This window comes from Chaetodon trifascialis, chromosome 14 (assembly GCF_039877785.1).
Source record: "Chaetodon trifascialis isolate fChaTrf1 chromosome 14, fChaTrf1.hap1, whole genome shotgun sequence".
Lineage (NCBI taxonomy): Eukaryota > Metazoa > Chordata > Actinopteri > Chaetodontiformes > Chaetodontidae > Chaetodon > Chaetodon trifascialis.
Genome location: NC_092069.1, coordinates 24,798,776 through 24,816,930, shown reverse-complemented (window position 1 = coordinate 24,816,930; position 18,155 = coordinate 24,798,776). Strand labels below are relative to the sequence as shown.

The 18,155-nt window shown below is 43.9% G+C and overlaps 2 protein-coding genes across 5 annotated transcripts; both read right to left on the bottom strand.

Moving 5' to 3' along the window:
- Positions 1–914: 914 nt before the first annotated feature.
- LOC139341931 (cell division cycle-associated protein 4) lies at positions 915–5,552 on the bottom strand. 2 transcript variants are annotated; one of them, XM_070978666.1, is made up of 2 exons: positions 5,435–5,552; positions 915–4,450 (listed from the first exon to the last, which is right to left on the bottom strand). In XM_070978666.1, the coding sequence occupies exons 1-2, from the start codon at positions 5,452–5,454 to the stop codon at positions 3,658–3,660; spliced, it is 813 nt and encodes a 270-aa protein (XP_070834767.1). In that variant the 5' UTR covers positions 5,455–5,552; the 3' UTR covers positions 915–3,657. The 2 variants fall into 2 exon arrangements, with proteins under 2 accessions (XP_070834767.1, XP_070834768.1); XM_070978667.1 differs by having other exon boundaries at positions 916–4,450; positions 5,430–5,552.
- A 3,262-nt stretch (positions 5,553–8,814) lies between these two features.
- cdca4 (cell division cycle associated 4) lies at positions 8,815–15,246 on the bottom strand. 3 transcript variants are annotated; one of them, XM_070979028.1, is made up of 3 exons: positions 15,027–15,133; positions 11,711–11,848; positions 8,815–11,378 (listed from the first exon to the last, which is right to left on the bottom strand). In XM_070979028.1, exon 3 carries the CDS (start codon positions 11,367–11,369, stop codon positions 10,443–10,445), a length of 927 nt encoding a protein of 308 aa, XP_070835129.1. In that variant the 5' UTR covers positions 11,370–11,378; positions 11,711–11,848; positions 15,027–15,133; the 3' UTR covers positions 8,815–10,442. The 3 variants fall into 3 exon arrangements, with proteins under 3 accessions (XP_070835129.1, XP_070835128.1, XP_070835127.1); XM_070979027.1 differs by lacking the exon at positions 11,711–11,848 and having other exon boundaries at positions 15,027–15,246; XM_070979026.1 differs by having other exon boundaries at positions 11,711–15,130.
- Between the last annotated feature and the right edge of the window lie 2,909 nt (positions 15,247–18,155).

Sequence of the window (18,155 nt, the reverse complement as noted above, 5' to 3'; positions counted from 1 at the left end):
TTTTGTTTAAGTAGAGCTGACAGACATAGGAGCTAACTAAGGATGCTTAGTACTGCGCTGTCGTACTGTGGATGTGTCTCAACTTCCCTTAAGTCCTTTCCATCATCGGGGGGGTTGGGAACATCAACAAGGTCGACATCTTTACCTCTGGACGCCCAGAGTCTGCTCACATTAGTGAGGCCCGTTCATGTCAGTGCACAGATCCGACAGATCCATACATGAGAGGATGCTTGTCAACCAATACTTTCCATGACTGGAAAGTCAGGCGGGGGCCTCGTTACCCCACTGTAAGAAATGACTTTACTGAGGAGCATGAAGTTAGTGCAAGGAACTTTTTTTATGATGAGGCTGCAAAAAACAGATGACAGCATCAGCTAACACCACTGAACATGCTGTTTTAATTTGCAGTGTCATACTCTCACATCAGCACACATCTGCTTTTCACCTGAATGCCCACCAGAGGGCAGTCTTTGCTTCCATTTGACTCTGCTGCCATGTGGAAAACAGGGCACATTTTGCCCTGAGCTGGGCTTTTCAGGCTGTGCACCGCGACTAAAAAGCTCCTCATTTCAGTGAAGCCGGTGGGAGATGTTTCCACATTTGTTTTGAGCCACCACCATGAGGAAAGCAGGATTATGGTCAGAGCAAAAGGTTTGCCTGGAAGGCCACACTCAGGGTAAAAAAGTCCACAGGTGCTAAAAACCACATGCAGCCAGTCAGTATTGTATTGACTAATACCTCATTGTGTATGCATGGCTGGCGTGCAGCAAGGCACGTTTTCTCAGAGGCTGGTAGTAATAACTTGGTTCACGATCACTTTTTTATAATGTGGATGTCATGTTTTCGTCAGCACACAGGCCTGTAAGATGTTGCGTAATGAAGCCTGTGAGAGGAATGAAGACACACACACACTCAGCAGTTAGGGTATTTTTACTGTATTATTGAATAAAATCTATAAAATATTCCACAAAAAATACAATACATTATTAATTATCATCTTATCACCTAACAAAGTCATCCTTCAGGTACATTTATGTCATAATCAGCATCAACGACATACAGCTTGTGCTTTACAGACCCGACTGACACTCTGTACTTTCATACAATTATAAATAACACTGCAGCTTCCTGCCTCCTCTACTCACTCCTGTCAGATTATAGAAATGAACAAAGAAAAAAAAAAGACAGTGGGTTTATTTCACATGCTGAAACCGACAGATTCACACTGCATGTCTGCGCCGAGCCATCGGGAGCAAAAACAAGTTGTTGTTGTTGGAGCAGCGGTTTGCTCGCTCCACATCAGCCTTGCTCCTCGTACATCTCACGTGATTGGTCTGTCCTCTGAGTCCGGGCAAAACAAGCTCTAAACCCCTCCTACTGAACGAGTGACGCAAGCTGCTTCCTCCCACCCCTCCTCCTCCTCCTCCTCCTCCATGTCCTCCTCTTATTTTTCCCTCCTGGCCCTCGCTACCACCTCCTCCCTCAGCGAGTTCACTGTCAGCCTGTCAGGATACATTAAGCTCATATGCCACTAGTGTTCACTGAGCACAGAAAAAGGCCAAGAAGAAGGAAGGAACGATGGCGGCTCTGGCTTTCAGCGCTTTACATAACACCTCGCCACGGTTCTTAGGTTTTTATCAATGAGGCTCAAGCTCAGACAACCACAAAACCGTCAACACGGATAAAAACTGGGTTCAGTAGTAAGGCACGTTTTCCACATGGAGATGCAGATGAGGACGGATTACTTTGGTCTGACAGGAAACGGATTTTCAGTTGAGTTAAAAGTATGAAATAAAACATGCTAACGATTTCTATCAGGGACCGACGGTCCATGGCTCACGGCGTAAAACAGGAGTGTCCAGGTAAACCAACGACAAACAGACATCAGGAGGTAGAACGGGAATAAACCACAGAGAGTGAAGGTCGAACATCTGCTTCATCGCAGCCCTTCACTCGCTGCCTCTCCTCTACAGGACAGGTGATCGAGCTTCAGGTACAAACATACAAAACTGCTTAAAAAAACTCCCAACATCGCAATAGAAATTCATACCATCATGGCCATAAAAATACATAGGCTTCTGTTGTCATTTACAATTCTGAGACATGGCAGAGTCCTGATTGTTGACTTGAGGCGATCGGCTCCTCAGTCAGAACCAGACCGGGATTAAAATCACTATTTAAAATACACGTCTTATGCTGCGTTCATGACACGTCGCATTTACCGTAAATACAAGCTGCCGAGAAGGAAAACTGTTTACGTCAACCTTATGGTCAAAGGATGAGAATATTTCTTACACAGGCTCTGAGTTTGTCCAAGAGTGACGGCAAAGCAGTGGACATGGCGGCCAGGAGACGGACAGTCCAAGGTCATCAAGAATCTGAATTATAAGTTACACTCACACCAAAACAATAGACTTTACATACAAAGAACAGATAATATCTGCTGCAGTTTGTGGTTGATTTTTCATTCATAAATAAGAATAATGTTAGATAAAGGCGTTCAAAAAGTTAAACCTTTTACCCTCTCCCAACCAGATGTCATCCATTCTTCACGCTGCGGCGTGGACATGGCGTTCGTCTCCAGGGGCTGGAAGCTAACGTCTTTGGCTGGTAAATCCCCGAATTCAGTGGCCACGTTCCTCTTCTCACAAGCCAAATAAATATAAAGAGCGTCCACCCTCGACCATCAGCCACAAAGACGTCTGGCTGATGTCGGGTTTCTCATTTAAAGATCCTGCCTGGACGATAAAAAGCATTCAGTCCGAGCGCTGAAAGGCATCCCAGGCCTTTGCCCTCCTGGCTGGCTGAAGCACAACCTCCTAAGTAATTGAAGGGATTTCAATTAATAATCAACCCAAGTCTGATCTAACGGCAGCTCGGGTTCCTTCTTCGTGTCCACCGGGTCCTCTCTGCTGCTGCTAAAACTCACTAAAACAGGAGAGAAAGGAGGCAAAAACGCTGTGAGATCTGAAATTTAAGGTTCCATCCGTGATGAGTGTTTCACCAAATGAAGGAAAATCCACCTTAGATACTCTCACGCTGTTACACGGCATTAATTTGTGTCGTCTAATCCTGTCTGTTGTGACACGCACCAACATGCCTCGTCTACTTTTACTACAGATTATTCACCCACAGCTCAAAACACAACTCGCCCTGAAACTGCAGAGCTATCCGATCTGTTTCCTGCTCTGCTGGGTGCAGAAACTGGTCTCTCTGTAGGTTCAAACTGATTATTTTTCCACTGGGACGTCTACAAATATCTCTATGTGCCTTGACATCGCTGAGAGCGCGCTTGACCCGTTATCCACCTGAGTTATAATGACCAAAAACAGTATGAAAGTGTTTAAGAGTGGATGTTCCTTTTGTGTTTCCTCATCACAATTTTCTTCTGCTTAAATAAATATTTCATGTCTAATTTGAGGCACGAGCTCATGCACATAACTCAGGATGTTGGATGGTTCCTTATAAATGAGTTGCGTGCAGAAGACTTAGTGTTTTATTCTGATGGAGCCTTAAAAGTCCAAAAGGTCACGTTAGAGTCCAGCGACCCTCAACTCAGTCCTTGTTCCCCATCTCCGCTTTGAGCTCCAGCTGCTGATCCGACGCCGGATTCATGATCAACCAAGTGCAGTAAATGTTCAGAGTTTGTCTTGGACATCAGGACTTTACCAGAATCTCCATGATGTGGTCCAGCTCATTCAGGTCCATCAGACAGGACTGGAGACTCCCCGCTGAGGCGTGGCTTGAAGGACGCATTTTAACGTCCTCGTCCGTCCAAAGCGACACACTGACAGGCCACAGGGAGCCCGCCGCCCAGGCAGAAGGCAGATCCGACGTCTCGTACATCGACGTGTCAATGTCCTCGAAGATGTCGTCCAGGGCGAGGTCGCTGAGGTAGCCCATGGCGTTTACTGCATCACTGAAAGCGTTGATCGTCGCAGCGGGAAGTGACTTCTGCTGGTCAGGGGAGCCGTTTGCCTCCTGAGAGGGGAATTCTGGGGACGGCGGCGGAGACAGAGACAGGCTGTCCCCATCGCCCTCTGCACACCCGGGGCACGTAACCGGCATGTCCTCCCTGACATCGTCCCTGAGAAGGCAGGAGTCAGCGTGGACGCCGTCGAGGAGCACTTCCGACGTGCAGGCGCCCACCCCGTCGCTCTGCATGTCCTCCTGGATCTGCCTGAGCGTGTTGATGAGCAACACGGAGCGCCGCAGGCTGAGCTCCACCCCGGCCTGGTAGTGCTGCAGCTTCTCCAGGCAGAGGCCGAGCACCAGCTGACGCTGCTGCAGGTGGCTCATGTCGGACTTGGACGGACCCACGAGGAAGCCGCCCTCCTCTTCCAAGTCTTCCTCCCCATTTTTCTCCTTTTCTGGAGCAGCGGGGAGGCTCTCCATCTCCAGCTCCGCCAAGCAGCTCCACTTCCGCTTCACACCACGACCCAACATCGACCTGGATTCACAGAGAGCAGACGACCAGTTACACTTCAACGCATTCGACAAACAAGCATTTTCACTGACCGTGTGCGTGCAGGTATTTCTAATCACGTGTATTTTGTAGGTAGTACTTCTGAAGTTTTATTATGGTTTTAACATGGACTCTTAAATGGGATCCAAACAACCAAAGAGGACGATGAACCAATAATCAAACTGGCTGGTGATTGTAGATCGATTAATTGATTGATCCTTTCACTTGAGCGCCTATAATCTGTCACCGATGGAAACTTTCTGTCGGCAGATAGAAAACCAAGTTTGTCGACAGCAGCAGATTATTTTTGGGAGCTCATCGAGGATCTCATCAGGCTGCCATGCAATAAACCTGCATCCAGTTTATGTAACAGCAGCATGCTGGCACACGGAGCTGGTCCCCCTTCACTTTCACCTGATCGGCTCCAGAATCGATTTCTGATCACCGGAAATGGACAAACTGGAAGTTACAGCAGGGAGGACGTTGGAGTGCTTCCATTGAAGACATTTGGAGTGAACATTATGACTGTAGTGACTCACTGTAGACACCCCTGCAGGCTGATAGACTTTACTCATCCACACAGACATGGCTTCGTTACCTACAGCTCAGATGAGTCCCAAAAAACAAGCGGGTACACATGAAACCCTGTTCGACCCTCCGACCCCCATCCGAGGAGGTTAAAGGCGTCTGATTTACAGAAACATGAACACCTGAACACATCAAATGTGAGATAAAAGCACTTCTTCCTATTCAATTTCCTCTCTTTATTGTCGTAAAATAAGGCTATTTTTTCCCTCCATCCTACTTATTTTGCTCAGGACCCCCGAGGAACACCCCTAACCCCTGCCCGGCCCCAGGACTTAACCGGGGGGGTTGGGGGGGGGACTAGCTCCGTTTAAACCAAGTTAAAGGAGAAAACTTGAGGACATTTTAAGCGAATAACAGAAATAGATTAGAAAACAACCTTACGTGCCCTTCGAAAGTGTCATGAGCTGTTTGAATCCGTCGTGTCTTCGGCTCGGTCCGTTCCGTCGCCGCGTTTCGCCGCTTTCGACAGCAGGAATATGAGAAACGACGAGTCCGTCCACAGCGGGGGGAGGAGGCGGAGCAGCGGAACGGCGGAGCACAGAGGAGGGGGAAGCGCGCACAGGAGCCGACCAGCGGATGCGATTGGTCAGCTCATCCACTGATCAAGCCTCCGCCTCCGCCACTCACGGGGCAGCGAATGTGCGGCCGTTTGTTCCGACTGCGAGCTGCCGCTGCGTTCAGGTGAGGCGCGGAAAAATCAGAAACGACACGGCGCACACGTAAGCGACGAAAGTGATCAACACGATCGCCAGACACTAAAACTGATGTTATGGAGGAAGACACACTTACATTCTTTACTTGAATGATAATAACAGTGTAAAAATACTCCATTACTTAAAATCCTGCACTCAAAAAACTCCGGTGGTATCAGCAAAATATACTTAAAGTGTCAAAAGTACTCACTGTACAGTAAAATGGCCCTTGTCGATGCTTAATATGCTAACATGTAAGAAGCATTTAAACGTCCATGTCGTTCATAAATGGCCATATGTTTAATATGTAACGTCTTAACTGATGTTGTAAGAAGTATTTATAGTTATCAAATAAATGTAGCGAAGTACATATTGTGAACTACTGTGTAGTAGGAGTACAGTATAGAATCCTGTAGTCGTGTAAAGTACAAGCCCCTCATAAATGCTCTTAAAGTACTTTATGTTCCACTGCTGGTGGTTAATGATATGAAAACTCCCTAAAATGATTTTTTATGCTTGATGTTGATGTTGCTTACTTGCTGTGTTGCCATCTTTGTTTGAGTCAATCACGTAACAGGTCAGATTTCGTTCTCCGTAGGGGGAAATATTTTGTGTATGCAGGATAGAAAAGTCTTTCAGAATTAAAATGTCTCATTTCCAAGGCTTGTCCCAGAAAAGATGACAGTACTTAAACTAACAGGTACAGTTAAGAGCCCTTTGAGGACCAGCTCTGTGACTTTTGACCATAAAGAGACAAGAAATTAACAACGTATTGTTATTTTTAACACTTTTACTTTTCAACTTTCGCCACGTTCCTTTTCAATAATAGAATAATAGTGGGTTTCTACATTTCCTTATAAACCTGTTTTAGATGCCCAAAATCTCCAGACCCACTGATTTAAAAAGTTGTATGTGAGTTTGAATATAACAGGGTGACAAATACAATATATGTATGTGAATGGATTAATTAATTGATTTGATGATTAAAAGCACATATAACACTGCCCTGCAGCCATGACATATATTAAAAATCACAGAGGATGAAACCACAATAAAGCCGACAGCTTATTTCCACTGTTGTCCTCTAACATTTAACACACAACGAAATAAATATATGTAGTAAAATTTCATTGAATGAATATTAATGGATCAGTGTTGGAAATATCCAGTAGGCCTGGAGAGCTGCAGTGAGCACGTGAACGCCACATTTTAAAGGGCTAGATGACTCAGAGGCGAAGAGGGGAAGTGACCGGAAAGACGGCAAACACCAAATAAGGAAACTCACGTTTTTCAGCCTCTTCCTCCTGAAGCTGTCACAGCTGCATTTCTACTTCTTCTTTCTGCGTCTTCTCCTCTTGAACAGAAAGTCAACAAGTCATGGCATTCATTGTTTGTTGAAGTACAGTTTGAGACAACAACATGTCCGTTAAAATCCACCTTCAAACCCAAGCTGCTGAAGTGCCTCTGAGCCCTTTCAATTACACATTAATGCCAAAAGATCCAAAACACAGATGACCTACCGGATCTAGTGAGTAAACTCTAACCTTTATGCATGCAGGGGATGTAAAATAACAGACACTTTGGGTTGTAAGTTGGTTATATGGTAGTTTTTTTTAAAGTAGTTCATCTCTATGTAAATGGGGTCCAACCAAATCCCTTGAATTTGTGAGAAATGGTTTGACTTCAGTCAGATCTCAAGTTTATGAGAAGCACCTGAAGGCAGCATGAGACCTGTGGCCTGTTCGCACTTACTAACCCGCTCCCATTTTTAAAGGCGGCGCGGCCCTGACACAGCACACAAGGCATGTATTATACAGTGGAGTACAATCAGTGATATATGGTTTTGAAGGTCAGAGCGACTCCCTGCAGACACGAGCAGCGAACAAACATGCCTGCTGAACATCACATGTTGTAAACTTTGGATTTCTAATGCATCTCCTTTACTGTCTCTCTGTCGCTGCCTTTTCAGACACAATAGTCCCTTTCTCTGATGACTCGCTTTTTCCTCGGGCTGCCTTTTTGCTGAGTCACCGAGAGGCCATTAATCTTTAACTATAGGCAAACCAAGAGCGGGCAGGCCAACACACAGAGCAAGCCAGAATTTTATGAACAAATACGTTTTGGCAATTTGATTAAAGTGCTGCATGTTTAATATGAAAACCATCTCTTTGGTGGACTCAAAAGCAGCATTCATTATTAATAGAAAATCCCTAATTCCACTGTGAGTAGGTTCGGCTGTGTGCCACGTCCTGAGCAGCAAACAGACAATAGTCCTGTTCTACTGAATCCATTATAACTCTGCATATCTAAAACTGAATCTCAGGGTCCAGCATCATCACATGAGAGCATGTGAGGACAAAGGTCCGACTGCAGCCAAATCTAATTCACTTCCAGCACTTTGATGTTATTACAAATGAAAATCTGCTCACAAGTAGACTCAGCTGTTACTGTAGTGTCATTGAGCAACTCGTTTAACCTTCAGGACTGACCTGATCTGAGCAGCTCGCAAGTGGAGACGCATGGTGAGGACACAGTGCCAGATTTAAGCTCAGCTGCTGCACAATCATGCTTGCATCTGCACAGTCGCCACCAGAAACTAGTTTTATTTATATTCTTAATGTGAAAAAAATCCCACGAAAAGACCAAATCCAGCAGCTGGATCCTACACATCACACCTCTGCACTGGGACACATGTTCCTTAAAGTGACTGCTTTACCTGAAACTGGAATCCTTGAGAGGCATCAAACCTGTAGCTGAAACAGTCCCAAACAAATGTAATATTTACTCCTGTCTGAGTAAAATTCCCTCAAACCTACGGTGACCAGCTCTGGACATGCCTGCTAACATTAATGGACATGAATGCCTTTGACAGGAGAGGGAAATCTAAACATATTGATAGGCATATTGGCAATAAGAAATATATACTGTACATTAGCAGCCTTGTCCTTTAAATTCACCCAAATCCAAAGATTAATACACATCTGTTAAAAGCAGTAAAAAAAAAAAAGGACACAATAAAGGAAACTTTATGCTACAAGCTAAAATAAGTCATCCACTCAGCACACGATCAATAGTTGCACCTTTTATTATAAAAAATATTTACAAAGATGCTACAATGTTTTTTCCTTAATGTAAAAAAATGCATACATTTTACAACGGTAATTAGTCTTTGAAGTTCTAGCTCCCATTCAGACCAGAGTGACATCCTTCAGGAGTGTTGTGGTAAGGTATTAAGCGTGTCGTAATACTGTATTTTCGTCAATACATTTTGTTTGCCTGAGTTAATCTCTTCATCACGATAAGGAACAATTTTGAAAAAACGCGTTTGATTTTCCACATCTTTAGGAGAAAGGCAACTGTTTGCATAAAGGAATTAAAGGACATTTGAGTCGTATACAATCATTTTGAAACACGTATGACAGAGCTGCATAGTGACTTGAATAGTAACCCGGTTATTATTATTACTAATAATAACAAAAAAATGTGAGGAATAAATAGGTACTGCATTCAAAACAGAGGGCGAAATTTGGATAAATATAATTTCATTGGGCCTCGTGGTTGATTTGAAGTCAATGTGGCATGTCTGTACCTAGATATAATAAATACAATAAATAAAACAATAAATTAGATTGGGTTAACACACAGAACTCTTCATTTGTCGTACTAACAAATGAGAGAAAGAAATATGGCTTCTTGATGCAGTTATCACCCCGTGGATTCTCCAAATGCTGTTATTATTATTGTCATTATTATATGTAAAGCAGGGCTGGACACCGTTAGCCTGACCAGAAACAGTCAAATCTTAACCAGCATTTGGTTGGTGGCGGCAGTAATTTCCCTGCCCTGCATAAAGCTTTGAGAAAATGAAAGAACAGCGCCTAAAAAGAGTGACAATGCCAGCCCTGACACCTGTTACAGTCAACGTGTTATACCAAACCATGGGAAGACGCTGTCTCGAGTCTGGCTACATTAAAATCTTAAAAACCGCTTGGGAGGGAAAAATAATAATATCAAATGATACTTGCAAAATCCCCCAGCTGTATAATGCAAAAAATATATTTCTATATACACATACGTACATTTACATATATTCCATTCATAATTGCTCAAATCTTTAGGAAAATATGCATTGATTCATAGATTTGGATTTACAATTTGTTCTGGTTTCTGATGCATGTAGTGTGATGAGTTGTTCCTCAGTCCACGTAACAATAAATAGAAATGGACAAAATGGCAGAGAGTACGACCGGAAGGAGCTAGTATGACAGAATGTATGACAGACGTAAACATGGAAAGTACGTAAATAAGAATGCATCATGGTATAGGTAATTATCTTTGCCCTCTCACAGATATTGTCTTGTTTTGGGTTTCATCGACAAAGTAGGAAACTAACTGCGTTGCCCATTTACTTCACCGTCACCACTTGTTGCCAATTATTATTATTACTATTTTTTGGAATAAATGAAGGTCCCAACAGCAGCTGCCGACTTGCCTAAGTGGCCTTAGAGCAGACTAACTACGCCTCTAACAGCCCGTCCCAAAATCTACTTGGCTTGCTGTTAATTTCCCACCTTGTCCCAAAACCTCCAACAGCCTCCATGTGTAACAATACCACAAACAGAAGATGCACATGTGTACTGTGCATAGTCTGGAACGAGTCTGAGGGATCGGTACAGGCCAAAGGAATGTTCTGAGTTTCAGGATCCCACAATGATCTCCATGATGTGGTCCAGTTCGTTCAGGTCTGACCGGCAGCTCGAGCTGGAGCTCAGGGTCGTGGGCCCGTGAGAGGAAAGGCTCTCCAGCAGATCGTAAGGCCCCATCTTCGGGGCGCTCTGCATGCCCGTCAGCACTGTGTCAAGGTCATAGTAGGACGGGTCCACGTCTGAAAACAGTTCCTCGAGCGCAGGGTCAGGGGGCGGCGCCGGGTGCTTGATCTCAAAAGTCCCAAAAACCTGCTCCCCTGTCCTGGAGTCTGCGCTCAGGTGGTCCCGGTCTCCCTCCTCTCCCTCCGACACACACTCCTCACTGTCCTCCTCTTCATCCTCCTCGCACTCGCCGTCTTCCTCTTCCTCCTCCCAGCAGGGTCCCATGCCAAAGGGACCTGCCAGGTAAGAGGCAGAGGACAGCTGGGGGGAGACGGGCGACAAAGTGGACATGGTGACCTCTGTCTCCACGTCTCCCTCCATCACCACCTCCTCGGAGTGGTAGCCTTCCTCCAAACCAACCACAGAGAAGGGCTTCGGGCTCTGCCCGGCCTGAGCCGCCGCATCCGTCTGCCGGCACAGCACCTCGGTGGCCACCAGGCGGTCGGCGGGACACTGCGCGGCTGCCAGGGCCTGGGTCATGATCTGCCAGGTGCCGTCCTGGGTCATCTCCTCCTGGATCTGCCGCACCGTGTTGGCGATGAGCACCGAGCGGCACAGGTTCGGCTCCACCAGCATGTGACACAGCTGCAGTTTGATCAGCGACATGTCGAGCAGCGACTGCCGCTGCAGGCTGTAAGAGGACGACAGCGTCCGAGCCGCTGCCGCAGATGAGGCTGCCGGCAGGCCCTGGTCACCGCTGGAGACCGGCTCCTCCCCGGAGTCTGAGAACTTGCGCTTGGTGCCCTTCGGGAACATGTTGTCTCTCTGTGGTGACGGCGAGGAGACAGAAACACAGTCAGACATCCAACAGAAACACTTATCTGAGCATCAACTCATTTATCACTCTGACAAACATGCCTACTGTACTGAATCTCTCTAGCTAAGATCATAGTGAGAAGGATAAGTGCCATGTAATTAATTATGTAAATGTGTGATGTCATGAGGCTATGTGGTGTGGTACTTGTGTATGGACATGAGGGAGCTAGGGCTACAATCTGCTCAACAGCAGCTGTGACTTTATCAATAAACTACAGCTTTATGAACTACAGTAAACAGTAAATTGTTTGTTGTAGTTTTTTTCTTAAAGTTTGCTATACCTTTCCTGTTGAGAGGCACAGGCAATAGCAATGCAGCTTGGTCCCGGCTGCAACGCTTCAAGTACTTTTGTACGAGCGACAAGCAGCTTTTGTTCAGCACCATTTCTGCCCATTTTAGGCCAGTCTGAGGCAAGACTCCTGCTGGGCGGAACAACCACACTTTTAACAGACCACTGAGCCACCGAAAATAGCATGGTTACCAACTAAATGCCGACGCTGCATCAAAGTAAGCACAGACTAGAGAGACCTTTGTCAGAAAACAAAAACAGCACTCAAGTTACATGATCAGTGCACTTAAATTCTGTCCCACTGCCACCTGTGATCAAGAAAATATCCTAATCAATAAGGTGCTTTTAATGAGTAAAAGTGATAATAAGGAAAACAACAGCATTTACAATATTCACAGTACAATATACCACCATGACCCACTAATATTTACAAGTGATATCAGGTTTCCAGGTCTACTCACGACGCGCTTAAAAAACTAGTAGAGCAAGATTTTCACTTTCTCTTCACTGAGGGAGGGGAAGAAAAGCAGAGTCAACTTCCTTATTACACACCGTTTGGAGCACACAGATGTCTTAGAGGAACAACACAACACTCCTGCCAGCATTAAAGGCCCTCTGACTCCCCAGAATAAACGGGATGCGAGTAAATAGGAGACTGAGCTCTGCACAGCAGCCCGTGGCGTCTCATTTTCCATCAGACAGAAAAATAGAGTGTCTGGCTGAGTCTCCTCTGTGTGAAAACCTGTGGGCAGGGCATTTGGGTGAGTGATTCCACTTGCTCCAAATTTCTATCTTTTAAGCAAAATAATGACAAAAAGTAAAACCAGGGGTACAGTGAGAATAGTACTGATACACGTTGGACTGTAAAGGCACAGCATTAGGGTTTACAGAGGAGAAATCAAAGATTTGTTAACAATTTTACAAAAACTGCCCACTTCTACCAGCTACCAACAAAGAAGGGGTTTTTTTTTGTTTTTTTCCATTTTACGATGCCAGGCAAAACTGAGGTCATATAATCTGTGGAAAATACATACCATCTTACAATTAACACATTGCAGCACTCAGGGGTGTTTTACAACCAAAACGGGGACAACAAAAAACACCACATCATTCAACATTTTGCATTTAATCAACATATGATCAAACATCAAATCAAATGAAGTGATTTCTAATTAGGAATTGATTGTAAACCCTCCTTTACGTCACCCATCAATAGAGGGAAGTACCGCGCCTCTAGACGCACATGAATACCTGACATAAAACGAGAAAGAAAGATTAAATTACAGCTACCGTCTTCACCTGATTGATCACATGGAATCTGGAATCAGCACCATGTTTTAAAAAGTCATAATTAATACCAATTAAAATAAAAAAAGTGGATCTAATGTACAGCGGCTTTGGGAGCCTGGAGGTCTTTCAGTCCTCGCTTGCGTACAGAATAACATTTCCTGACAGTGGACAGAATAGGAAAAAGGTCATTTATGAAGGTACCCGGAGATCTAAAATACAAAGGGTGAGAACACAATCATGGACATGTGTTGTCTTCTCGTGTAAAGCGTTTGTGCTGGTCCCTGTTAAACAAGAGATACTAGAGAGGACTATCTGCCTGAAGGAAAGACAACAACATGTGTAAAAAAATCAAATACAACCTGAGGGAAAGCACACTAAACAGAGGATTAAAGAACACTGTTGGACACAGGTGAATTGATAAATGTGGTTTTTGAATACCCTTTAAATTAGCATGTTGGGGTTAAATGGCAAGAATTCTACTTGGAGATTAGATGCCAAAAAATCTGAAGTTAATATTTGTTTCATATATTTTTTACTGTAAAAAAAAACAACAAAAAAAACAGACTCACATCAGACTGGAAATATCTTTTACCTGAATCGATCTGATCTTGCACCTGTAGCAGACAAAACACAGTGAAATGAACACTGTGTGCTGCGTTTTTCACGATCTGTAGCTCCGTTAACAGGGATATGTATTGATTACCAAAATCTGACCAATACTTCTGTTCATTTCCTAATCAATTAGAATTAGATGAACACAAATGCTTGAACACCTTTCTGAACAAACTAATAAATCACCTAACAATGACACAAAAATCAACACATTTCCACAAAAATAACCAAACAGCCTGAAAGTGAGTTAACGCCTGACATGCTGTCATTTTTTACACATTACAAACTTCACTGTGCATGCTTATGGCGCTACGGTGCGTAACTTTTTAATATTATATATATTGATTTTCTAACATTTTGTCTGCTAAAGGTGCTTTGTTGTAGTGATTGAGATCTAACTGGAACTAATATCCAATAAAAAATCATTAACTTTGCTGTCATTCAAACCACATTCACATGCATGTAAACTTCTCCTACAATGTCCTTGACAGGACAGTAAACACGGTTTTAACAATATTTAATAGGAAAATGCTGACACATGTTCACGAACTTGTCTGGCAGAAATCAGGAAATGAAAAATCAAGTGAGAAAAAAAAAAATCACCTCAGTGAAATAACGCAGGTAGTATGAGATTAAAGGTACAAGTATTAGGCCAATATAATTAGAAATACGGGAGATATTACACATAATTTAGGCAGAATTTGGCTGCTAAACGAGGCTGTTGTGTTATGCTAGGAGCCAGAAGCCAAACAAAATGCAGCCTCGCTTTACGTCAATGGCTCCTAGCATGACCCATCCCCCACTGCACAGTGAAAACCACCACTTTCACAGCACGCCGTCCTAAATGAATAAATAAACTTACAACACGGCGGCAGTAACTGTCCCATTTCCCCACCAAAAACCTAACGTAATCACTATCAGCCGCTGAATTAAAGCCGTACCAGCGGCTGGAGAGAGCGCTCCGGAGCCGCTGGCCGTGACTGCCGCATGCTTTGTCTTTTCAGCATCAGAGAGCGACAATGAGGCCATTTTGCGCTAGTAGCTAACAGTTAGCCGGCTAGCTATGCTACGAGTCCGACTTTCCGCTTCTGAGGTGCCGCTAGCTAACTGGGCTGAGGTGCTCGGTGAAACGGAAAAACGGCGTCTCGGCGGGGGTACAAAGCGCCTGGCATTCGTCTGCGTTTGGCCTTCTTTGGCCATTTCCTTTAACTCCCCCAAAAAACGAATGCTAGCAAGCGTAAAGCTAATTAGCCGAAAGCGCCCACCCACACATCCTCCGCGGTCCTTCCTCCTTTCTTGCCAAAAACAAGAGTTTTCGCCGCGGCTGGGCTGTTAAGTTCCTAAAAACAACAAACGGGTACCTGCTTCAAACGGCTATCGACGGGTGGCTGGGCAGCCGCACTCACCTCGTGTTTGTGTTATTTTATTCCCGTCTCGGTCATAGGATCGACGGCAGGGAAAGCGGAGATCAGGTTCAGATGAGATCATTCATGCCACGGCTTCAAAAACTGAAGTACCTCTGTCCTGCTGCTGCTGCGGAGCGGACGGCAGGAGGGAAGGAAGGGAGGGGGAGGGGAGCCGACAAAGGCCAGCCATATGCCTGGGATTCCTCTCTAATGATGTCTCACTGCTCTCCGTCGACAAAACAAGCGAAAGCCTGTGGTGGGCACGAAGAGCACGAAATGAAAGATCAGAAGAGACTTTGGATGTTTGCGCCTCCATTACGTTTACTTGCTAAACAGTTAGCGGTGGAGGAATAATTTCAAGTATTCTCCTAAATACAAATAGCAGAACTCAGTGGTGGAAACATTTACTGAAGTACTGTCCTGTTACTGCATAATTTAGCATTTTACTCAAGAATTTCCATTTTATGCTACTTTATACAGCACTGGCATATTGTACTTTTTACTCCTCTTTATTTATCTGACTGATGTGTCTTTTCCGTTTATTGCTTCAGATTCAGTTTTTTCCCTGAAAAACACCAGACATGTAATAGACTATACAATTCAGCGCATTGTTGAGGAGAAGGCTTGTGGCCCCTAACAAAAGTAGCTGGGGCCCCATGTCAAGTTTCAGATGTCCAGTTGTTTGTTGTTCTACCAAAGAAAAAAAAAATCTTCTTTAAGCTCCTGAAGTGGTTTCATTAAATAATCATTTGAGGCCCAATGAAGGAAAAACACAAAATTCATACAAATGTGTTGAGCGGGGCTTTGTTTTTTCATCTTTTCTCTCCCATTAATCATCTCACGACCCCTCAGATTTATCCTGTGACCCTTGGAGGGGCCTCGAGCAGCAACAACAATGACGTGCTACTTACACATCAGCACGTCAGCAACGGTCTAATGACATATAATAATTTAGCAGTCATCACTCATCTCTCTGCACAGCAAGCACTTACTTTAGTACTTCAAGTGTATTCTGCTATTGGTGCTTTTGAAGGACATTTACATGTAATGGAGTATATTTAGATGATCGTGTTTGTCCTTGGGTCAAGGATCTGAGTACAGACAGATGTCAGCTGAACATCACAGTGCGTCTTAATACACAAAATAAATCCTCCATCAACAAATAAATCAGGATTAACTCTAACACACTGAAGGTGTTTTTACCACTAAAAAGCCATATTCATTTCATGCAGTCGTTACAGTGCATCTTTAAGATAGTCTAAATGTCCACAACCAACCTTGCCACCTTAAAGCTGCATCAGGTGAGACTCTAAATGGCATTATTGATTATTCCAACAGATTTCCACCACGGATCTCTGATCTTTCTTTCTCATCTTTATTTACAAACACACATTTCTAAAAATAAATAATAATAATAATAACTCCAAGCACTCAGAGTAACCTTCCTCCTTTGGCAGTTGGCTCATTGCATGAAAAAGACAGAACGTCTTAAAAAGACAGGTTTTACTGCAGCGGAGAAGAGAGGACGGGATATTTGTCCTCTCTTAGTTTATTTCAGGGGTTCTCGTGAATGGACGCGTGTGCAGAATGAACAAAATGTCCATCCACAGGGCCTCAGTTAGCAGAGACCGCTCAGTCTCTGCTCGGACTGTCCAGGAAGTGTTTCATGTCGGAATAACATCCGTTATAATGAGTCCACTCTGCATGTCTCCTGATGTCCTCAGAGGCGTTTCGTCTGTCTCTCATGGTTGGACCAGACATCATTAACACGGCATATTCTCCTTTGAATGAATAATAATCCTCTTCCTCCTGAATGCTTGAAGTTCATATTTTCTCAAAATATCTCCACCTGGATTATTTTACAGTAGTGTTAAACATTGTAAGGATCATCTCAGCCCAGTCAGAAGTCTTAGAACAGCCGCAATCTCCATCTTAACAAGTCCTTTTATCTCACTGTGTGCTTTTGCTCATTATTGCGTTGTTAAAATTTTATTCTCCCATAACAGTCAAAAAACAACTCTTCCCAGTCGATCACAGGTCTGACACACAACCAGTCTCACTCACGTTCACATGCAGGCAATTTAGAGCCACCAGCAAACCTAAACTGCCTGGTTTTGGTCTGTGGAAGCTTGTTTTTGGTCCACGTTGTCCTCAGGAGTTTGTTTATTGGTTTGGAGTCGTGGCAGCTTTGAACCCAGGACCGTGATCCTGTGAGGTGACAGAGCTAACCGCTGTGCTTCTGTGAAGCAGCTAGTTTCAGTGCTTCTCAAACACATTAGTCATCCTGATTTTCCATATTATAATTTTGCTATTTTGGTCACACAGCATTGGTCCGTCCTGGAAGAGAGGTCCCTCTTTTTCCCTGTTAGAGTTTGTTTGGGGGAGTTTTTCCTCATCCAAAGCGAAGGTTCAAGGATGGAGGCTGTTGTGTGCTGCACACACTGTAAAACCTCTTCAGGTAAATTAGTGATTTTAGTATTTAGTGATCTTATTTCTGCCATATTCTGTCCTGTTCATAGTGACAGGAAAGTGGTTGGTCATGATTTGTGTTGACTGCAGGGTGAATAATCTCACCAAACTGCCATATTTTAATGCTGTTTTAAGCAGTCAATAACAGATGGAGACAGGTGGAGATTTTTCACTGACTTATGGACTCTCTGTACACGCTGAATGCAATTGCTGATTACAAATTGCAGATAAAAAGAAAAAAGAAAAGTTTAAAGGCGTCTGGATGGCATTTTGTTGGCTGTTTGGTTTTGATGCCAAATGTTAACAACTTCTTACATTTGTGTGTATCCACCTTTAAAGTTTGAGTGCTGATAAATTGCAAGTTGAATTAAATCTCAAAATCAAATGTGTTTATCTCTTCCTGAGTTTTCCCTTTAAACATCACGTCAGCGTATTTAGCATCCACTGTCAGTCTTTGCAGAAGTGTTTTTTCTCTCTCTCTCGAAGCTAAGACGACCACACGTGGCACCTGTGAGTCACACTGGTGTAATTATCAGTAATTATTGGTGCTGGTGGTGCTTATTACCTCTTCCATGGAGTTTTTTTTTGTTTTTCCTTCTTGGTAATTAGTTTAATCTGCCTTCCTATTAAATTATATATTTCAGAAACCTAAAAACAGAT